This window comes from Vidua chalybeata, chromosome 3 (genome assembly GCF_026979565.1).
Source record: "Vidua chalybeata isolate OUT-0048 chromosome 3, bVidCha1 merged haplotype, whole genome shotgun sequence".
Classification (NCBI taxonomy): Eukaryota; Metazoa; Chordata; class Aves; order Passeriformes; family Viduidae; genus Vidua; species Vidua chalybeata.
The window spans coordinates 37909457-37933348 of NC_071532.1; the positions used below are offsets into that span (position 1 = coordinate 37909457).

Below are 23892 nucleotides of genomic sequence, written 5' to 3' on the forward strand. Positions count from 1 at the left end.
ACTAAGTATCTCTTTTCTCCAGAAAATTCAGTGAAAGTTCTCTGCTCTGCAGTAAGAGTCAGCTTTTTCCCCTGGCCCACACAAGCTCATCCTGGGACAGGCATGTGGTGACACACAAGGCCACCAACACACTATAGAACACTGCCAGCCCCACCAGCACCCCTTACCTGAACAAGAAGACTCCAGGAACTCCACATTCTCCTGTCCACACCTCAGGACTACTCTGTGAGGGGGGCAGGAAGAAAGAACCAGCACAGCTCTCCTGGGGCTGCAAACACAGCACAGCTGAGGACTGAATGAGTTGCACCTGGTCACAACCCCCCTGCACAATTACCCACAGCTATTCCTTGTTTAGCAGAAAATAGAGAAGCAACTTCACATTGCTGGGATTTTTTAAAGACACCTGGCAAGAAAATGAAGAAAAACACACAGCGTGCTGCTAATTTCTCCACCAAGCAGGAAATGTTGTCAATGGCTCCTGCCTGTAAGCCCAAGCAGCTCAGAGCTTCAGTGAGTAAAGGAGAGCAAACAAGGGTGGGATTCTATAATTTATTACTGTTGCTAAGATGAACACAGTACTTGATACCCCATCATATGCAGAACTGTAAAAATATAGTTTTAATACAGTATCAAAATTTACACAAGTGTAGTGTCAAAAGACCAGTGTCCCTCACTTGGCCCCTGCACATCCAGAGTGCAGGCACAAGTACAGGTGTTACAGCTCTTCATACATACAGAGAGATAGGAATACAACAATTGAAATTGAACTCTGCAAACAATATAGGGGAGAAAATAACCTAGGAAGAGAACGGATAGCTGTCTGGGCTGGGGGTTATATCAGAAACCATGCAGGAGGGCAATGGTTCAAAACAGAATACTGGATTCTGCATTTCCAACTCAAGGAGAAGCAGTGAACGGGAGTTTTCCCAAGAAAGCAATGCTGGATCAGAGGTCTTACATTGAATGGTACCAAGTGAAAATAACAACAGAAACCAACAGAATTACTGCTGCAAATTAATATACTTTTTCTGAAGACAGATAGCAGATTTACATCATACTCCTATATAACAAAAGATTGTACAGCAACAGAGCTACATTTCACTGCAAATAGCCCACAGATACAGTCCAAGCTCAGAAAAACAGAGGTTCTGACTTTGGCTCAAATCTTAGTAACCAAGAACAAACCAGAAACCCAGGAATTGTTGCATTCCTATTTTTTTTTAATTAATTTTTATTTGTGTTTTTGATACTTAGCTATGGTAAAAAGTTAAGCAACAGCATTCAGTCACAAGCCTGTTGCACATTCATACATGAAACTATCATTGCTTTAAGATATACACAAAATATCTATTGTTGTAATTCAATACACACAACTAGGATCATACACAGAGATAAAAATAAACTAAGCACATCTAGGGCGCCGTCTGGTCAAATCTCAGGCAATTTGAACAAGAGCTTTCTGCCTCATAAAAATGAAAGACATGCTCTGAGGATAATAAAACCTTTTTCTTTGAAATAACGCTACAGTGGCAAGAAAAGCTTTTTTTATAATGCAGGGCAATCTTTTAGATCCTTGTAGGCTCTTGTTAAACAAACCAGCATGTCTCTAAATTAAACAGTAGAAATTAGCATCCTGACAATTGGAATATAATGTCCAAAATAAATTCTAATGGAAATCCTGACTTGAGACCTGTAATAATGATGTCTAAGTATTCTGTTAATTAGAGGGCTGTTCATTAAACACCTTATACCTCTTCAGAAGATGTGCATCAAAGTGAATCAAAAAGAAAGCTATCTTGACTTTCATTTAGAAAGAAATTGTGGATCACTACAAATACTGTAGTTATGCTACACTACTGGCTGGTTAGGACTTTATGGTCTTTTAGCACCTCCAAAGGCAGGTATTCTACCAAAGCAAAAAAAATCACCTGGAAATTGCCTAAGCACCATTAACGGATCCTTTACAGACTGTGTGAGTTACAGAAGTGTGAGTTACTAAGAAGCGACTTTCTCAAACCTGCAGAGACCAAAGGCACAGTTTATCAGTGTCTCTCCAGTCTGCTGAAAACCCTCTCTCAAATCCATTGGAAAATTCATTCAGACCTATCAGAGATTCACTGTAATTAACCAAAATAAAACTTATTTCGCGTAATGCCTGCAGAATCCCAAATATCTTTTGGTTAGGATGGCAATACCTCAGTGCTTCTAAGGGTGGAGTGTTGCAGTGAGGGCGCAGAGCTTCATTAGCTGGGATATTGGAACAGCAGGATTGGGGGACACTGCCACACGGCTCCCCGCCGGACCCCTGTTCAGAATGTCCCCCCTTTCCAGCAGTCTCTTGCAGTGCAGACCCCCGTTGTCAGCTGGGAATTGTGGCAGACACAGGCGGTGCTTCCCCTCTCCTGGGAAGTTCAGACAGTGCTCTTCGGAGAGAGGATGTGCTCAGGGCCTCTTACATGGGTCCTTTGTACTGATTTCCTGACAAGTGTTGTCTAATTCCAGGGCACGACCCTGCAGCATCTCCAAGTTTCCTCCACACAACCTAGAGGGAGGGATGGAAAGACAGCTCATTATTCCCAGTTAAGGAGCACTGGTGTTCCTATGGACATGCATCTGGAATGCCACAGCTCGGCCCACACACCATGCAGCACAGCTAGGATAGGGCAGAGACACACAGCAGGAGCAGAGACTGTCGCTCAAGGGATACAACATTCCTTCTGAACAGAGAAAGCACATGTTGCCAGGTAAAAATTATTAAAAACAAGGACACATGAACTGGCACGTGCATCACTGGGACATTTTACGCTCCACACACATGACCGAGGGTATTTGCAGACCTCAACAGAAACTCTGTCCAACTAGTTCCCCAACTACATCTCTTGCAGAATGTGATTCAGAAGCACAAAGACGTATCCAGAGGTGTCTAAACATCTCCAGTTTAAAACCCATACAGCAGTTCTCTATTGCAAAGGGTTTACTTGTTCTCTTAAAATCAAGCAAAGCATTAGAAGTGTTTACTCCACTAATTCTTCCTTGAGGTCAGAGGAATTGTGCCTGCACTCACTGTGCTACACTTTGCTTAACACCCATGTTACAAAACTGGAATTAAAAGGCAGAGAAGTGATACCCCCCAACACTCAGGGAAGTATTTAATAATGATTTATAGAAATGTTGATGGAATAGGAGCACAATAATAGTAGCTTGTGTCATGTCCCCAGGCCTCCCAGGACCACTAGAGACAAGAATGGTGATTCCTACCAATTGCATCACAATTTCAGATTATTTTTGTAACTGCTACTAAATCACCCACTAATCTCCAGCAAAACAGCAATATGACTGTCAAGGAAGTTAAAAGCCGTTTTCCATTGTCATCATTCATTATTTGTATTTTACCAGTGCCTAAAGTCCAGCAGTGTACAGACTCTGCATTAGCTGGCACTGAATAAAAACAAAGGAGCTGGATCCTGGCAAGTTGACATCCTGAAAAGGTAGTTCCTGTAGCTGATGAGCAAAGGCAGAACAAACCCAAGGTCCTACTGTGATTCTGTGCAAGAGATGGGAAAATAACCCACTTTCTCAGAGCCTTTGCTGAAGAAAACATGAGCTTAAGCATGAAAACCAGAAACACTTTAGACTAGAAGCAACATGGCTACAGTGCTAAAGCACAGGGCCAAACAAAGTCAAGTCTTTAAGGGGAACTGTCTTTAATTCCAATGGGTGAGCATGACCCAAACCCTGCAAACTTGCCATATGACCAAAATCTTGCAGCCAGGAATCCCAAGTCACCATCATAAAAAACGTGTGTGTTTGCTGTGCAGTCAGATACTGCAGTGGTGAGAGCATGAAAAATGGAGGTCCAGTGACACCTCCCACACTGGGTGTCTGTGGCACAGCCAGGCTGGATCTGACTATTCTTTCCAACCTCTGGTTCCTGATTTTCCTAACTTAATACTTTCAAAGTGGAAGATCTCCTGGACAGCTTTTTTGAGAAGGCACATTGCACCTACCCATGACTTTCAACAATTTTTCTTCTCAATAAATATTAAGACAATATTTACCATGCAGCTAATGTTGACACGGTAATAAACCAGGGGGTGACTCTTCCCAAAGTCCCTTATCCCAACTGAATGAATGACCTCTGAATGCTAGGAAGGGACAAACCCATAAAAGAGAGCCCATGTCCTAAGCACAAGTGATGAGTTGGGGTAAAAATGTCACTCAAAATAATTCCAAATTTCAGCAGAAACCTCAGCTAAAGGACAGCTGTGAGGCTTACAATGCAGCCATGGAGATTGCTTTTTAGCTTACTACCAACACAGCAAAGTGCCAGGATGCAGGAATGTCCCTGGAAGCCAGGCAGGAACCTGCATCCAACTGCAGGTGTGACCCATTACATCTGCTGGTTGCAGCAGCATTCCAGCCCTGTGGAACTCCATGAGCAGCAGGAAATACCCCTGGAATTCTCAGCTCCCTGAGCTCTCCTGCCCAGCTACATCCCTAATCCCAACTGGTGTATCCCATCTTCCCTTGGCCTCCCTTCCCAAGTGAATTGCAAACAAAAGTTCCCAGTAACCTGAGAAAAATCATGAATAACACCCCTCCAGACATTCCTATGCTTTGGAATTACCCCCATGCTTTCTAATACACCATGAACTACCTCTAAACCTGCTGCCTCATGCGGCTACATTCTCAAAAGGCACTATAAGCTTATAAATGCAAAGCAAAACCATTCCCAAATACATTGTTGATGAGGAGGCACCAGTTCTATATGCACATCCTGAGGAGAGAATTCCCACCTCCATTATAGTAATAAAATACCAGCACGATCATATACCACCACAAAATTCCTACAGCATGAATTACACATCCATATTTGCATTTTGCAATATTTTGGTACCAGATTGCATTTTGGTGTCAGTCAACACCACGCTTCAAAATTCTGGAGCTCAAAGTGAAACTTGTCATCGTTCCACTGTTTTCACAGGCAAAATGATGCCATGGCAAATGTTTCCTGTGAAACACCCACAGTGCATCAGGCTGCAGCTAAACACTGAGTTACAGCCTGGCAGGAACTGCAAGGAGAATGCACAAGAAAAGAAACATAATCAGTTCATCACAAATCCCCTGTGCTTTTAACATGAACTGGGTGGGTGTAAGAGAAGACAAAACCAGAAAGAAAATAACCAACTATTTAAAAAGTATAATAATATATCAGTAGTCAAATCAGGCACAGATTATAAAAGTCAGAGGAAAAGGGAGCATTTCAATGCCAGCAGCAGAGCTTTGAATGGCTGGGGAACAAAGGAACAAGGTGGGATACAAGTATATATTTGAGATTTACACAAAGGAAGTGATAAGGTCAAATTGAGCATTTTGGAAGTGGCATTACTTACATCACAAGAATTTTTATGGATTACTATTAAATATGTATAACTTACAAACTGGGGTTTTATCCGTAAATTGTGAAGGAATATCATAGGCAGAAAAATACAAAAGGGCCATTGTTCAGGTGGGGAAACTGAGGCTGTCAGGCTTCATCACACTTGCTAAGTTTTATTCTTATGAAGGATAAATTCAGGTCAGCTGAGTCATACTGTACTTTATCCCAGCTGTATTGTACACATAGATTTTTCTGATCAATACTAACCCATATGTTAACATTACAGTGTTTCTAATGAAACAGTAATTGCATTACAGAAACAGTAATTGACTTAATTTCCATACAAAATCTTCAAGGGCGTACTGTCAGCATTTAAACCAAGATTACTCTGCATCTTCAGGTGTTTCCAGGCTCAATATGGAATATAAAATTAAACACCTTAAACTTACCCTGCAAATTTTTCCAGCTGTCTCAGTGCAAAGCAAATCTGTGTGGAGCACCACAAGCAGTTTGGTCAGATACAAGTGGCCTAGGCATGGGGACACACACGTGGCAACTTCTTCTTCCAACCATCCTGCCTGGCAGAGTAGGTCATGGAAGAGCCTTAGCCAACCAGCTGCATGCCAAAGCTCTGCTCTTGTTCCCCACTTCTTCCACCAGAAGGAGAGTCCAGGCAATTGTTTAAATATTTTTTCATTTTTTCAAAGCCAGGAAGACAACAGCAGTATTTTAACAACTCCCTCCTCTATTTTCTAATGGAAATGTCCCTTTAAAACACATTCCTGCTCTTCAGGTTTCTTGCTGTGCACAAGTGGTTGCACTAACAATGAGGTTTTATAACAGAGACTATTTCTTTATTGCAGGAATTCCAAGTTGCCAAATTAGTACAGAAAAGCAGGCTCCTGATGCTGGCTGGTTCTTCCTCCTGCACCTGATTCTGCAGAGTGTGCATTCCCCAGAAAGGCAAGACCAAACCCATGTGTCCACCCTGGGAAACAGCAGAATCTGCTCCCTGACTGGGGATGGGGAAGTCAGGCAGTCTGTGAGCTGACTGCTCACTCTCCATTTGGATACAACACTTCATTTATTTCAATTGCTGCAGTACCTCCTACTGAACTTAAAGCTCAGCTTTCACATCATATTGAACTAAACTCTGTGTATTTCTTAACAATCCATTTCAGCAAGCAAAGCATCAGCTGTTGTTCCAATATTTCACTTACACAGACTAGCTGTTATTACAGGTTGTCAAAAGCACCTTGTTAAATGCTCTCTTCAGGGAAGAGCCTTTGCCAAGGGAGATTTTAAGAGAACTACAAAAGGCTTTTTTCCATAATGACACATGATCTCTTGACAAAATTACCCAGCATACCTTTATTTTCTAGGCAACAGCAGGTGAAATATATGGAAGGTGCAGAGAGGACCTGGAGCACTCTGAACCAGGCATTCCTTGGAGCTGGGAATGTTGTACAAGGGTGAGAACGGTGCATTCCTGGGCAGAGTGCTGCTGGCAGGGACGTGTCTGGGGAGGCCACCGCAGAGGGGACATGCCAGTGAGGGTACCAGGAGAGGGGCTGGGGCACTCTCCCCTGCCTCTCCCCTCTGGATGCCAGGAAAACAGGTGAGTTGGCTGCAAGGAAACACTGCTGTGCCCAGGGGTTGTGTTACAGGAAGGGATCTGATTGCTCTAAGTTGTGCTTGGTTCACTTGCATAAACCCATTTCCTCAGGCTCCACCAAGGAGAAACCAATGTCACCCGGCCTGAGGGGCACAATCGTCCTGTGCAGGAACTCGATGCTCGGATGTCCAGGTAAGTCAACAGCACTGCTGTTTGCTGAACTCAAAACCAGAGCAAATGTCTGCAGAAGTCCCTTCCAGAAAGAGGGCAAACGTCCCCCTCCAAGTATGTCCCTCCAACACCTGTACAGGTGAGGAATAACACCCAATTAACCTAAAGCAGGTTAGAAATGCGTGAAGCACAGGAGAGAAGAGATGCCCAAAGTCCCAAACAACCACAACTGAGACAGCACTGGGAGAGAGGAATACACAGCCCTCACTCTGCTCAGCTCTCCCTCAGTTTTATTCCCCTCCAGAAAAGCACGGACACCACTGGTGCCTGTGCTGCAGTGGGATAGTGAACTCAGCCACTTGTTGTCTCAGGTCACCGCATAAACCTTGGAATCTTTAACACTTTCTAAGTTTCTTTGATTGCAACAATTTTACTGCTGACAGAAGGGGGAACTTGAAACTTTACCCCTCTGATTACTGGTGTCAACTGCTGTGTATCGATGTCACACAGGCCTTTGCAATCCAGCTCTCACTTCAGGGTAAAACACATCTGTTCCCAAGGGAGTTTCAACACTGACCTTGGGATTGCAGTCTTGGCTATTTTTAACACAAATATACTGTGTGCCTTGACTTTATCTCTGCATTAAAATCTTTCTCTCAGCACAGGTTACAGGAATACCTTGTAGTCCACTGGAGCACAAACATGCATACTCAATGAAAGACTTCCTTATTCAGCAAAACACCACTTCCAGCCTCAAAGAAAAACTACAAATGTAACATGGCGAGCAGCTACAGCTGGAATCAACATGGCTGAGAGGGCTGAACCCTTCAGGAAACACACAGTCCACAGATGCAATGAGTGACAAACAAAACAACCCCACTCATGACAGTAACATCCCGGTGGTGCCCACAGGGATGTTGCCAGGACAATACACACATGTTGAGGGACAGACAGGACGTTTTTTATGGACTGTACCAGAGGAGCAGCGTTACCTTCAGAGCATTTACCACTGAGTCAGACTGCTGAGAGGCTGAGCCATGTCCACTGACGTTGGCTGGCTCGTTTGCAGAGCAGTGACTCCCCTCCGCCCCTCCTGGCATCCTAATGGCATCCTTCGCAAAAAATTAAACACTATTTAATACACAAAACCCTTGGTCACTGATTAAAACAGATGTCAGTTATTTATTGCTCTTTTGCAAAAGGCTGAGAAGCACTGAAAGTGTGTGTTACTCCAAAACCCCCCTCTTTCCGTGCCACAGTAACCAAGGGTCACTTGAGGCAGAGTGGGTGGCACTACTTAGTGTCACCCAAACGCTCTGGCCCTCAAGGGCGTCTCCCTGGAAAAATCAGGATATAGTAACAAAATTTCTTATGTGTGTACATCCCCTCCCAGAAGTGCTACAAAGTTTAGCTAGATAATTTCAACCTCAGTGTAAGGTTTTTAGAAGGTCTAATTTTATCTCTGTAATTCTGGAGGTTGTTCCTTCAGCAGAACTCATATTTTTGAACGTTGCTGCGAGGTTTGTGACACAAGCTGAGCGGCAGCCGACCAGGGAAGGAGTCAGGAGCTCCAGGCTGCCAGCTCCCTCCTTCCCTGCCTCCAGCTCCTCCGAGCAAGGGCATGGCCCCCTTGGCCTGAGAGATGTCAACTTGTCCCCAGCAGTGACAACCTCAGGGGCTTTGTCCTCCCAGTGGACACCTGGAAGGGCTCTTCAGGACACTGCTAAAAAAATGCAAGCTACCTAAACTCTTCCAGCCCAGTCACCTCCAACTTTGCAGGATGTAAAGCATCTCCTGGAGTGAGGTAACCTGAGCAAGCAGGCAGCTCTGGAGGAGTGCTAAAAATACCCCTGCTGCATCCATGGGCAGCAATGTGAGTGCTGCAGCTGCAGGGACCACCCCAGCCCCACTCCCGAGCTGCTCCCAACCCGCCCTGCTCTTCCCTTTCATTCCTCATGTAGAACTTTGGGTAAAAAAAAAAAAAAAATTGAGAAATACAAAGAAGCAAACGGTTCAAAGACCGAGGGATGAAAATTTCCTCCCTTAAAGAGTAACAAACACCATAGGAAACACTAAGAAATAATGTAGCAGTAATTCCTGCTGGAATGTGTGGGAAATGCATTTCTGAAGGAAAAATAATGACAGTGCAAAGAGCCTCTGATGAGGATCGGTGCTCCATGTGCAGTCATTTGGCCTGCTGAGCAAGCACATATCACAGGGCAGAGCTTTTGGGGGCGTCTCTAATCTAAACAATAGGAAAATATGAAGGTGGGTGTGGGAGAAAAAGGGCACAGAGCGAAGACACGAGGCTGAACTTCACAGATTCAGCCTGCCTGAAAATTCATTGGAAAGTAACCCAGTCCAAAGCAAGTTCCTAATGCTCTTGGGATATGCTAAGGCCACTGTAAGCAATAGTGCAGGCTATAGAGAATGGCCAAGGGGCAGAGAGAACCCTCCCAGCCACCCAACACATCAACTCGACTCCCACAGTCATCTGGACTGGACCTCACATATTTTTAAAAAACCCTAAAAAAAATTAAATATGTTAAAAAGCACCAAACCCAAGAACGCTGCATATGCTAAACCTATAGAAAAGGTACATTAAGCCTGAATCTGAAACCTCATTTCATAGACAAACTTGTCCTCCTGCCAAGCACTGGATCCATGTAATCCATTAGAGTGGGCACTAATGGATCTCATAACCAGGCTGACAACAGCAGCACACACTCGGGGCTGTGCAGGGCAGCATCCTGCAATCCTCCCCAGCAAGGAGCAGGAGCAGTTTGCTGTGACGTATGGAGGGGTTTTAGGACTTACTTTGCTTTGGGAAGGATTTATAGATCTGTTAGTGACTGGCCAGACTTAATGCTGTACTTTGAGAAAGGAAATGAAAGTTGAAGTAAAAGGGGTAATAAAGCAGATTGTAACAAGTCTGGGTTAGGATAAATTCAGTCTGTCAGCTTTGGAGCTTTTACCAGTTAAAGTATTCTGTTTCTTTTGTAACTCCAGAGGCAGAAAAGATTTTGGTCAGTTTTGAATAGAAAATAGAAATATTGCCATTAAAATGCAGAGAAAATGAGTACAGACTACACATGTAAAGCCCCCTGAACACAATAAAATCCAAACCTCCTGCAAGTGATGCTGCTCTCACAGTTCAAGCCTTCCTCCAGGCAGTTGTGTTCCACAGCCTCTTCCCTGCCAGATGTAGCACATTTTTGTCTCCTTTCATGAGAATGAGCACAATGCTTCAAGCAGCCAGCACATGTTGGTATGAGACTGAAAATTAGTACTTCCCCTGTGGACATCCTTCTCCTTCCTTCCCCTGTCCTTGATAAGAGACATTAAGTTTTCTTTAAAAATTAAGGCAGATTTTGCAGCCCTGAAGGCCCCTCCCCAGCTCAGGGATTTCTCATGCCAGGTGAGGCCAGTCCACTGAGGCAGTAAAGCTTCTGCCTCCCTTGGAGGAAGCTTATTCCAGGGGATGATGGGGATGCCCAGCCTGAGCATGGGCCCTGTGAGCTGGAGACACTCCAGCACTGCTGTTTGGAGTTCCTGAGGCAGGGAAGCAAAGCAGAAGGAAAAGCCACTTTGCCAAAGCATGGGGCCTTGGGGGACAAGGAACTGAGGTCTGCAGAGCCTCTGGCACAGCTGCTGTTTCCCAGAGAGAGCAGGGATACATTTCACCTTCCACCAAAAACTGCCCTTGGTGTCCTTGCACTGAGGCTCCTGTCACTGCCCAGCCCTGAGTACAACTGGATCCTGAGTAGGACCTCGAGGATGGGAAGAGAAATCTGCTCCCTTTTTCCTCCTCCCTAGCTCCACATAGCACCTGCATCTAGCCACTGGAAGCATATTCCCTGTGACAGATCTTTTCATTTCTTATCCAGTGACAAACTGTGAAAGTGGATCCAAATCGGACAGGAGGGATGAAGCCATAGCTCTGTAGTGCTGAAAACTCTAGAAACTTTAAAATTATGGAGTAATTGTGAACAAACAGCTCTATAACATCAGCACCTGAGAAATAATTTACTTTTTTGCTCATCTCACACAACCACCCTTCCCTACTGACCCTGGCCAGCCGTTGTGCCCAAGTAGAGCAGTGTGCATGCACATGGCCTCTCCTGAGCCTACAAGGATCTGTGTGCAGGTCATCCCACTGCAGAGAGCAGGTAAAACCCACACTGTGTCCCGTGTATGGCTTCCCACAAGGACCAGAATCCCTGAATGCACAGATCCATTTGCTGTTAGATGTAAATCTACAAAATACCTAATGCCAAAAACGTGACTCTAGTGAATAGAAAGAACAGGAAATCTGACTCAGCCCTGCAATATCACCTAACAAAAAGCCCAGATGAATGGCAATTTAGCATTTCACTCACACTAACTGCAAAATGTTACTACTCAGGCCATTTTCTTACAGCGCCAGAGGCAAACCCTGCACTGTACCCTGGTCAGGGTCAGAATAAATACCCCTGTGTAAAACAGGGCATTTTGTGATGGAGAGAATTAATCACGAGCTTTTCTACTTAAGTCAGTAGAAAGCTTCACTTTTTCAATATGTATTGTTGAAAAGGACAGTCATGAATGGAAGCCACTGTAGTGCCCAGCCCAGTGTCCAGCTCAGTCCATAGAAGTCCATGTGCCAGCCCCTCCAGAGGTGCCTGGCACACGGGGAGAGCCAGGAAGGGAAAAGCAGTCCATGGCTGCCCCAAGGACACTCACAGTCACATCATCAAAGCTTCCAAGAGACCAGGATTTTCCTGCCTGCTGGGCACTGCTCTGTTCACTCACCATCCAAGCCCTACCTCATTGTGCAGCAGCCTCTTATCCCAGAGGCAAGTGGTTTACTGGGAAGCAGATCCTTCCTGCTGGGTAGTTGCCACACCAGTTCAATCACTACCTGATTTTCAAAGCTTTTTTTCCTGATTTCCCCAGGCCTCAATTTCCCTGTACAGCTCAAAACAAACACAGACCGTGTTTGTCAGCATGTTTCAAACAGGAAGGAGAAAGGAAAACCAGAAAGCAATAACTGCAGCATGTTGCTCTGCTGGATTAATAACCCACTAAAGAAAACAGTGACATTTTTTAGGGAACATTCCTGTCAATTAAAATACATAATCTTCAAACGCTGCAGTTTTTCACCTGTCCTCAAAGACCTCAGCAGAAACCTGCTGCCAAAATCCACACACTCTCACAGTGGGTTGGAGGCACACTCAGATTTTTGAGTGGCCAAAACCATTGCTGGCACCCCCTCAGAAACAGCCATTTCCAGCAGGCCCTTCAGAAACCTGTTTTGATAATGAACAGGTGAGAGAAAAATGTTCTGCGCTGTGGCAGTTCCAAACCTTGGAGGCCACACATGTAAAATCCAGAAGATTCTACAGAGTCTACTAAAAAATCCTGAGGACAAAGTAATTCCAGACTTTTTGAGTAATAACTGGAAAAAAGCAGTATCTGTCCTCTGAGAGCTGCAACTCTCTGTACACCAAGTTTTTCTTGAATTTGTGTCTTGGTAAGTTGACGCTCATGAGCACATCTTCCCAGCCCTCCCCTGTCAAGCACAATGGACACCCTGAGATAAAGGCTCTGCCCAGAACCTCAGCTGCTGGGAACTGGAGCCCTTTACTAATGGCCTATTAATTTACACTGGGGATGGGAGCACATGAAGGAACTGGGTGGGTGGATGCTCTTGATTCACTTTCTTCCAGCAAATATTTGACAACATGATTAGGAAACATCAGTTTGTTCAATGGCTTTTAATTACAGTTTGGTTGAAGGATTCCCTATTCTACATGCTAAGGAAGGCAGGAGACAAACACTATGGGACTGTGAGTGCCACAGATTTTAGGAAAAAAACTCTAACCAAACAGTTCCCATCTCTAATTAGATTTATAATTTAAAAATGTCATGAAAAGGGAAAATAAAAAACACAGACCTCAACGAAAGGTTTCTGAAAGATTTGGAAATGGGTTGAAATAAAATGTTGTCGTGGTTTGACATGGAAAGGCAAAGAAAGAAGGAAATGGAAATGTTGGAAGAGTTTAAAAATAAACTAATGTGTGCCTAAGAGTCACACCTGCCATTTTCCAGTTTAACATACCAGGACTGGAATGGACTAACGAGGATGCAAACCCCTCAAAAAAGGGCCTGAAGCAACAGTGCAAGTGAAATAAATAGAGCAAAAAGAGATGGAAAAGGACCAAAAGCCTTGGAAAGGCAAGAATGAGGAAACAGAGGCAGCAGAGCCCAGGTGAGAGGGAGCAGAAGGGCTTGAGTTGAGCCCAGCACCAGAACTGCCTCCTGGTCCTGTGCTGTGGGAGCCAGGAGCTCACTCCTTGCATCCCAACTCCAGCACCACTGGCACTTTGTCTGCAGCATCCTGGCAATGTTTTCTCTCCCCTTTACTGAAAGGGAAAGCTGAATTACAAGGACAAAGAGCTGGAAGGGGAAAAGTCTCCTCCTCCTCCCATGAAACAAATAAGAACTGAAGCAATTTAAATTGGGTGACTTGCAAAGTTTGTCTTTTGCAAATGCATTCACTGTCATTATATGACAGATGTCGACATTCCCAGAGCATTTCAGCTCAGCTGATCAGCCCTGAAATATCACCCCTACAAAAACTCAGGGATATCTTCAGCTAATTGATGAGTGGATGCCAGATCCTGCTCTGGCTTCCCCCAGCAAAAGGCACAGAGAGCAGTTATGCACCACAGCAAGTCTGGGAGGACACTCCTCTTTCCTCACTGACATAACAGGGCTGTCACAGCCCAGGGAGCTGCAACTGGGATCCAAATCCATTCTTTGATCCTACATATTTTATTAGCTCTGAGCATCTTCATTACAAATGCATAGGTGTTATGTCCTGGTGTAGTGGACCAGTGTGACAAGATTTGAGTGGTAGGGGAAGATTTAGGGGTTTAGCAACGGGAAGGCTTTAGGGATGGCTTCCCAGTTCTGAGCCCTGCAGCTCAGGGCACAAGAGATACATATTTAAGAAGGAAGAAAAAATGCTCTATCCACCCTGCACTGCTGATGGGGAGGAGATAGAGAAAATCAGGAGTAAAGCTGAGCCAGGGAAGTAGGGAGAGGTGAGGGGAAGGTGTTTTAAGATTTCGTTTCTATTTCTCATTATCCTACTCTAATTAGAGTGGTAATGAATTAAACTAATTTCTCCAGGCCAAGTCTGTGCTGCCCATGACAGTAACTGGGGAATGATCAGTCCCTGTCCTTATCTCAACCTGTGAGCCTTCTGCTGTGTTTTTCTCCCCTGACCAGCTGAGGAAGGGAGTGATGGAGCAGCTTTGGGGGGTACCTGGCCTCCAGCCAGGGTCAACACGCTGCAGGTGGTTAGAGCACTGCTGATGCTGCATTTTCCCTTTTCAATGTCAGCTGCACAGCCCGATCCCCAGTGGTGCTGAAGTTCCATGTGTGCTTTGAGTCAGCAGAAGGCACTGCCAGAGCTCATGTGCTGCTCCTGCCTCAGCCCCATGGGGAGCTACTCTGGCCTGAACTCCATCCAGCAAACCAGAAACGTTCTTGCTCAAGCCCTGCAGCGCCCAGGCCTTGCTGTCACACAGCCTTGCCCACAGGAGTGTTGGAGGAGCACCGGTGCAAGCTGCTCACCCCTCGGCCTGACCACAGCCAGCACAGTCTAGCATTCCCAACAGAAGAACCAGCTGCATACCATAAATCTTGGAAAGTATCTACTTTCTTATTCAGAAGTCCTGTTTGTGACCAGAAACTGAAAGGGTCTGGATCATATCTTGTTATTGGAGAGAAGGAAAACAGAACAACAGCAAAAGAACAGCTCTCACCAAACCTGCAATCTACGGCTCCTTGTAATTTTGAAACCCCCTCCTATGCTCTGAACCACCTTCTCAACCACTGTGCAGCACAGCAAGAGACATTAAAAGGCTTAAGTGGATATTTTATACCTTTTCTATTACCTGATCAAACTAAAATATTGACTCAGTGGTGGTACTGCAATTCCCCTGACAAAGCAGCCCTTCGGTACAGCAGAGAGAGCTGAAACTCAGGTTCCATTTGAACAGCGATGGCAGCACTTAAAACCATTTGCTTTGGAAATGGCCTTGCCACTAAATATTAATAAAACCTTTACATAAGAGGTCTGTGGGGTTTTGAAAAGAAAACGAATACATATGGAGGGAGACAAGCAAAGGAAAAGAAACTGGAAAAGAACCACATTTAAGTGACAGAGGAACAGAATGATTTGTCTGGAGAGGTGTCAACAAATGTGTCAGTGCATTTCCGTGAGTGACACATAAGCAGAAAAGGGGGAGAAGAAAGGATATTGAAAGCAGAGAGGGAAAAAAAGAAAAGCGTGGCAGGAGGAGAGAAAAAAGCCTGGGACAAGGCCAGGGCTCTTCAGCAGAGGTGTCACACTCATGACTGTGAGTTCTCACCTCCCTCCTAAGTGCAATCCTGCAATTGCCAAACCCTCCCAGTGCTCCAGCACCCCATCAGAGAGTGACTATCCAAAAAGCAAAAGGCATCGCTCACAGAGGCAGTCCTGAAATTTTAAGGCAGGACATTGTAACTGAGTAAGGGCCATGCCAAAAACCTTCATCAGTTGCAGAGCTTGTTGTAGATTTTCAGTTTATTTGTCAAAAGCACTTGGCTTGGCTTCATGCCCAACAAACTCCCATTCCTCCCATTAAATGGAATGAGTTCATGCATTTCCATCCTGCATCCTTGTCTTTGTGACAGGGCCTGATCACCACTGAGGTGAGCACATTCTAGGTGGGACCCAGAGGAATAACAAACCCCCAAAACTAACTCAGGCAATTGTAACACCGAGGTGATGAGAGCAAAGTTAAAATAAGCTCAGTGTTTACACTTCCTTCCTCTCCCCAAAGCCATGACTTCAACCAGGAGGAAGAGTAAAATATGCCAGGAAATGTGAACTCTTGCCACTCATTAAGTCTTACAATGAAGGACCCAGAGATATGAGGAGATTTTTCAGAACTCTACCACAGATCCTTGTGCCAACAGAACCACACATAAGACAAACTGACCTGGCTATTTGAAAACAAAAAGTAGTTGCTAGGCTTCCTCACCTCACTCTTCCCCTTCAAAACCCCCAGCATATTTTGTTTCAATGGTTTTTGCAAGAGCTACAGGCTTAGGTGCCAGGCCGTTTTTACAGGGACTATTCTCTTGTTTGGCACCCCAGTCAAGGTATTTTCACTGAACCCAATGCACACAGGGTGGGTGTTCCAGGCTTTCGTAAGATTTGGGAATGCTTTTTGTGGGTTCTGCCTCAGCACCTCAAACCCAGACAAATCAAACATAAAACACATGGACACATCTAAAGATTTGGCCCAAGAAGAATGTTATGCACAATTTACATCCCACTGTTGTTCCGGACCCAAGACAAACCACACAGAATTTTTGGGTGGGTTTGTTAACATTTCCCCTGAACTCCATTATTGAAAAGAAAATATTTGTTATCACTGAGGATCAACCTTTGTCTTTCCTACTAAAAATTGTTTACATGTTAATGAGCAGACATTTCTTGCTGTCCTTCTCTTCCAGATCCAAAATTTAGGGTAGAGAGAAGCAAAGTGCCCAAGGTCACCAAGCAAAGAGTTGTAGAGGCCCTTCCAACTGCCATATGAAAAGTGTGGGGAAAAGCCACCACAATTTACTTAAAATCTGCTTTAGGAAAAGAGCAATAAATCTGAGCCAGCGGATTTTACTTCTTACTACATTACTGTTACCTTGGATTTTACAGTCAAACAATGGTACTAAGTCCAACAAAATGTACTTTTCTTCGTCAGACCAAAGACTAGTGTTTAATTTAAACAAAATACAACTTCTTTTCTTTTCCAGTAGGCAACTTCATTTGAAGATCTGATAGGTTTTTATAAGGATTATTTAATGAAATATAATAGAAATACATTTTAGTAGGTATGTGTATATATGAAGATTACAAGTGTCTTTGATTTATTTGTACCAGACTTTTAAATTTTTCATTCTTGTAAACATGTTCTTTTAACATCATATTTGCTTATTTATTCAATTGATTTTCAGCCTTGCATTAATGTCCTTAAAGTATTAAAAATACTATAATCCAATTATTACTTATAATGTTTGTACTTTTAGAGCAAAATATTTTGGTTAACTATAAAAAGTAGTTGATATTTTAACAAGAACCACTTGGAATAAAACCAGAATGCAAAGGGTCCGTTCACTGTGATTCCCAACCCATTAATTAATTAATTAATTAATTAGAAGTAGCAGTTTCCAGGAAATTTTTCTTAACAAGGTATCACAGCCTGCAAAGGAAAAAAATAATGAAAGCATTGTCACAGCCTTAAACAAATCCCCTACTCAAACACAGCACAATGAGCAAACAGATGTGAGAGCCTTTGGTTATCTGAGTGTTCAAATGCAGGAAGGACAAGGGCTGCTGGTCTCTCTGCAGCCCGGGCGCTCCTGCGGGGCTGGCACCCACCTGGGGCAGCATGCGATTTTCCTCCTCCAGCTGTCTTACTCTGGCCTCCAGCTGCCTAACATAGGACAAGGTTGATTCTAAAAAATCAAACAGAAAAAAACTTGTATTATCCACAGAGATCTGCTTGTGTTTACCAGTGCCAGAGCCTGTGCCACATTCTCACTTGTACTCACAGCAGACCACCTCTCTCAAATATCCATGGAACATCCCACTCCGCTCCTCTCAGGGCAGAGCAAACAACACTGATCCTGAAACTGATCAATTCCTTGTTGCTTGTGATTCTGCACCTTAAGGTGGTCCTTTCTCAGACCCAAGCAATCTCACAGAAAGACAACACAGGATTGAGTTCTTCCAACCCATCCCCACCTGGAAACACTCCACACGGATAATGTATTATCCCACCAGGTCAGCACTGCGGAGCCCAGGGAGAGCAGACAGTGCTGTGCAGGCAGCCGGGGTCAGAGGCAGCCCTCACACAGTCCCGGGGCTCTGGGGCACGCACAGCCTCCCCAGGCAGCACTGCAGCTCATGGGCTCCACCCCAGCTCCTGCCAGGCCGTGCTGCCACAGCTGGGGCTGGGCTGGGCTGGGAAGCAGCTGTGTGTCCCCAGGGCCAGGGAGGTTCCCAGCTCGTTGACAGCAGGACCAGCCGGGGCACAGTGAAGCTCTCGGCGTGTCCTCCTCTCCCCCACATGCCAGGGACACGCTCCCACTGCCCTGCTCTGCCCTCAGAACTGCACAAAGAGCAAACCCTGCTTGTTTTGCTAACCAGGCACTCACTGACCTCCACAGGGGCAACCTTTGGCTCATTGTGAAGAATATGAGTCACTGCCAGTCCGCTCCCGACAACTTGACATAAGAAGAGATCCCTGATCCAGCACTAAAAGCACCCACAAGCTTTACCATCAGACATTTCTTCGGTCACTTAGAAGTGCTGCTCTCAAAGTCCTGGATCTAAGAGAGAGACATGTCTAGGAATGTAGCACTCAAGTGTAAGAAAAAAGGTGCAGAAAAACTGCTGCGACTCTTGCACCTCTTTGTATGTAGGTGGAATTCTGTGTGTACTCAGACTCCTGACTCAGTGATCCACTCAACTTCCTCTGAGATGTCAATTCCCATCACACATTTCTACTCACATTGCCATGTAATTAGCAAAATTGATGATTGACGGTATGGAATCCATGGGTATCGGGGCAGTGCTGACAGCTGATACAGCCCTTCAAAGCTGCATTGACAGCACAGCTGTTCCCTGGTTTAAATTGGCAGATGAATTTGGGCATGAATTTCCTCTGATAGCTCAACACTACTGCAGCCTGCCCATAAAATAAGGGAAATAAGGCGTCACTTACTACTCTTACATGACTGCAATAGGCTAAAATATACATGGGAATTTACACAACATGAAGACAACAAACAGTAATTTGTCAAAGATTATTAATGCCCAGCCAGGCACTGGATTAAAAATAGCCTTGTGCAATAAAAGAGGAAGAGATAATCTGAGGTTCTGCGTGCTCTGCTGCGTGAGGATTTTCATAGTTGGTGATGGGTGCATCTCTGGAGAGCTGCTGAGCCCAGCTCAGATGAGCACTTAGGAGATGAACAGCTCATTCAATTAACTTCCTATGACAGGGATCCTCCCACCAAATCAGCTCCTTCCCAGCACAGGCACTCCTGGGAAGAACTGCGGGAGCTCCCTCACCATCACAGCTGTTAGCACAGGCAACAGCCCCCAGCACATCCCAACCCCTCCCTCTGCTATTTTCTATGTGAGATGGCTCCTGAGCACCCATCCTGTCAGAGAGGCTGGATCAGGAGCTCCCTCTGGCACTGGCCAGCTCTAAATTCCTTGGTTACAAGTTTACTGATGTGTCAGTGTGGGTTTGGACTTCATGCTCGAGTCCAACTTCCCAGCTGTGCCCACCAATTCCCTCCATGTGAGCTCCCCTCTGGATTCTCTTCAGCTCCAGGCCTTTTGTGATTTCCTGGCGGAGCATTCCTTATCTCCTCAGACAACACACACCTCTTGGCAACATCTGCCTCTTATTAGTTTTATTCTTTCACTCATCTGTTGGGAGTCCAGAGCAGAGATCCCGGCTGCTTCAAATCACAAAACTCTGCCTCAGTTTTCAATTTCCCGATGTCAGCTCCTATCAGCTGAGGATTTAGTCTGGAATCTCTGTGCCTCTTAACCCTTCCAAAGTGTGAAACAGTTACTTAAATCTCCTCTTGTAGTCTGATTAAAAGGGAAAATTAGGTCATCTACCAAAAGCTTGAGCAAGCAAATCCTAATGTATGTGAGTCTTCTTGACACATAGAATAGACACATATATATTTCAGGATCTGGTAATATATTTATGCTGGGATGTTATGAGCTTAGAGGAAAAATGAGAGAAAAAAAGTCAGTCAAGGACATAGCAGATGGAGAAATTGAAAATACATGGAATGAAACACTGTCCACAAACTTTTAAAAAACCCAACCAAACAAAAGTTGCAATAAAAGAGTTTATGAAAAGACCTGTATGATCCATCTCTTCTGCCCTGGAACAACCTGTGCAAACAGGACAGCCACTGGCTCATGCCATTACTGCCAGATTTGACCCCTGTGGGCCCCTTGGTTACAAGATTTCCACTCCTTCCCGTCTTCCTTTGTGAGGCATTGCTAAGGATGTAACAATTTGGGAAAATTCCCATTCTCAGGAATGGGTTACCACCAAATGAGCTTCCCTCCTTGAGATTCCTGTGCTCTTAACATCATTGAGAACATGATCAACATGCGGTGCTTCATTCTAGGGCTGAAATAAAACTGTTTTCTAAACTATTAGAGACACAGAAATATCTTGCTCTTAGGGAAATTCAGCGACAATTCACCCTCTCTCCACATCTGTCACTCTAACATGTTGTAAGAGAACATTAATATTTACATAGCTGATCTCTTATTCTTTTGAGATCCACACTCTTGAAGCAAGGAGATATTTTGAGGTTATGTCAAACTTTATCAGACACTTACATTGCTGCCAAAGGCATATTTGTGCATTGGCTTTACCCATTTTTATATGACTGTGCCTGGCCTCAGACCAGCAAGGAATTAATAATATTCTTTATACCAGATTATCCTCAGCTGTTTTAGAATGGGTGAGGATGTCATGCCAAACTCTGATATTTTTCTTTTTCTTTCTGCTTTCTGGGTTTGTTTCAGGTTTTGTTGGTTTTTTTTGGGGGGGGTGTTTGTTTTTGTTTGTTTGTTTGTTTTGAGGCTTACAACTCACAGGCAGCTGTGGGACTGAGAACATCTTTAAGTCTGAGATCCTCTATACACTTATTAGACCCCTGGAAAAGGGATGAGAACTCCACAGAAGGCAAAACCCCAGAGGTTCAACCTACGTTTCTGCTGATCATAGGAGCTGGAGTAACAAGCTCAGTACAGCAGGTAGAAGGGATTTTATCCAACAGAGGAGTATTTCAGGGAAAGACAGAATGGAAGACCCAAGAGCTGGACAGAAGGCTGCTCTGAGGTAGTCCTCACATCCTCATGGCCAGAAAATGGAAAAACATGATTTGGTGATAATGCAAAATTCACCTGGATTCTGTTACCAGCAGCACTTCCTGCTTTGGTATTCATGTTCCTAAAGGAGGTCTCCAGAATCCTTGGGAGCCACATCCCAAGGCACATTTATAAACACTGAAGGTATAAATGAGGGGAACTGCCAAAAAGTTACCTGGGCAAAGGATTCAGCACATTGGGTATAGGGATACTTTGATGTGTGGCAACAAGAGTTTGGTTGAGGTACATCCAACTTCAACAAACTCCATTTGTTTTGCTGCTCTTCCACAGCCACAGAATTCATTAGGATGGAAAAGACCTTTGAGATTCCTACACTGTGCTGGCAGGTATTTAATAATTGCACATCAAATCAGATTTTGGTCATTCAAATCCACACCCAGCACACTGCAATGACAACTAAATAATCTTTCAATAAATGGGAAATGAAAACCAAGGTTGTGCAAGGGGTACTCTAAACCCTCCTGTAACTACCTGGCAGCTCCACACATTTAGGAAAGGGTTTCTCTGCTAACTGGGGAACAGACTCAGTGACATGCAAACCATCTCCCTGTCCTAGAATTCCTAGTCATCTGATTTAATTGCCTCAATATTAATATTCATGACTGAGACATGCTATCACTGCAATCTATCCCCTTTCAGCTACCTTGTTTGGATATAAAAAAATTAAAATGGCACTGTTGGATTTACACTCTCAGCAATTTACACCCCTTGCACTCAGAGCTGGCGCTGGCAGTGTCCACCTCCCCAGGGCAGGATCAGAAAACCTCCCAAGGTCATTTTTAGCCCTGTCTCCTGTGGTTTTCTATTAGGGCTGCACATCTTACATAACATCCCTTACTGAAGAAGTGCTGGAGAACTTCTTGTTAGAGTGCAGCCAAATTCCCCCGCAATGCAGCGACGCTGGGATTAGTGCTATCATGTAGAAAGAAAGACATCTGCCCAAGGCAGGATTTTATTAAGCTCACCAGAATGTGTAGAAGCTATTTGTGACAAAGACACATACTCCCAGGAAGTTTTGGGACAGCGAGCACTATGGCACTAAGACAGGGTTTGCATTTCTCAGTCTTGCTGTTGTCTGAAATTCTCCAGCCCCAAGCTCAGATTCCTTGTGATTATGGATCCAGCAATTCTTAACTTCTCCCAGTAATTAAAAATATCATTAACTAAGCTGAGCTAGTTCACCAAGTGTGTCAAAACTGAATTATAGCAAAGGGAAAAGCTGGCACATGCTGGTTTCAAATATCCAGGATGCAGTGGCAGCCTGACACTTCTCAGGCATCATGTGCCATGTTTTCCCTTTTCAGCACACATTACACACAGACAGGTGCTAATTACCTTATTTCTGTAATCAGAGAATTTTATTCAGATTTCACAAAAAATAGTGTGTTTTCTCAGGTGCACCAGCTTTTAATCACAGATTAACTATTTATTAGAAGAAAGCATACTCTCCTTATCTTAAGGTACCCTTTGCCATGCCTTTACCAATTCAGTGATGGGGTCTGACTCAGATTCCAAGGCGTTTGCATTTGCCTGGATTTAGGTGCCACTGTGGATCAGGCAGTTTAGTGAGCACGTCTGGGCTGACTGTGCACACACATGTGGTGAAGCTCTCCCAAGGCTTTCCTTCTTCCCGAGGTCACCAAGGAATGCCCAGGTAACCCAAATGCTGCCTGTGACACAACTTACTAGAAATGTAATGTTGGCTTCCATTTAAGAACGTTACTGTTTAAGGCTGGAGGTTTTGTTGCATATTTATTTTTAGGTGCAACAAAATTTCCAGTTGAATTTATCTGGAAAAAAATTTGCTCAAAAAAAATTTAAAAAAGGTTTAAAAATCTTGCATAGAGAATAAAGGATTCAACTACAGGAGCACCTAAAAATTATCTCAGATGTCAGCTGAGACAATGCTCTTGCTAACAGCTGGATAACACTGTCACACTAATGGGCTTCTGAAACACTAACCTTGCTTTGTTTGGGGTTTTTTGGTGCTAGAGAGGTGACAACAGCAAGGCTTTCCTTGCTGGCCTGTTTGATACTCTGTTAGCTCCCTTTCAGCCTGTGCTAAATGCATTTAGTACAGTATTGATGGAAACAGAGAAAATAAAACCCATTATGCTGTTGCTGAAGCCTTTCCCACTGGCTGTCAGCTTGTTTTGTTATTGACTGGTTGTGGTTTATGATGGGTAAAATCTTTATTGGTTCCATTTACTCAACATTCAGGTTTGTCCCTGTGCCACTGCACTCTCCTGGGCTCATCAGGAGTGTCCCCAAGAGCAGGCACAGCCCCTGGACTGGAAACAGAGCAGAGGAAGGGGGATGGATGTTCAGCAGGCTCCTGCACAAAATCCAGTGGAAGGCTGGAAAAGGCACCAGCTGAAAACAGCTTTGCTTAGGGAAGGGAGATTAAGCACTCATTCATCTCTCCAGCCCAGTGTCCTCATCTCCTTCCTTCCCCAAGCCAGGCTATTCTCAGGCTTGCCTTTTCCAGCTTTCCACCTTTTCACACAGGAATCTCGACCTCACACTGGTGCCTCCTGGTCACATGGAATTGCATGGAAGTGTCCCTTGCTGAAAAGGCCCCGGGTCCCCTGCAAACCTGTGGCTACTGAGAAACCACTGTATCCACAGAGCCACCTCCAGCTTTTCCCAGTTCTGCTGCGCCTCTGTTAAATGAACATTTACAGGACA

General features: G+C 44.5%; 1 protein-coding gene across 4 annotated transcripts in view; it reads right to left on the bottom strand.

Moving 5' to 3' along the window:
• Window positions 1-535: 535 nt before the first annotated feature.
• The window catches only part of CCDC85A (coiled-coil domain containing 85A), an 81877-nt gene continuing 58520 nt past the window's right edge, over window positions 536-23892 (bottom strand). The window contains exons 4-6 of one of the 4 annotated variants that reach the window (XM_053937754.1): window positions 17644-17720; window positions 8159-8278; window positions 536-2542 (exon numbers count right to left, since the gene is read on the bottom strand). In XM_053937754.1, coding sequence (XP_053793729.1) covers window positions 2453-2542; window positions 8159-8278; window positions 17644-17720 — 287 coding nt within the window. In that variant the 3' untranslated portion in view covers window positions 536-2452. Of the gene's footprint in view, window positions 2543-8158; window positions 8279-17370; window positions 17465-17643; window positions 17721-23892 lie in introns of those variants that run through there. The other 3 variants (XM_053937750.1, XM_053937751.1, XM_053937752.1) reach the window with 3 other exon arrangements.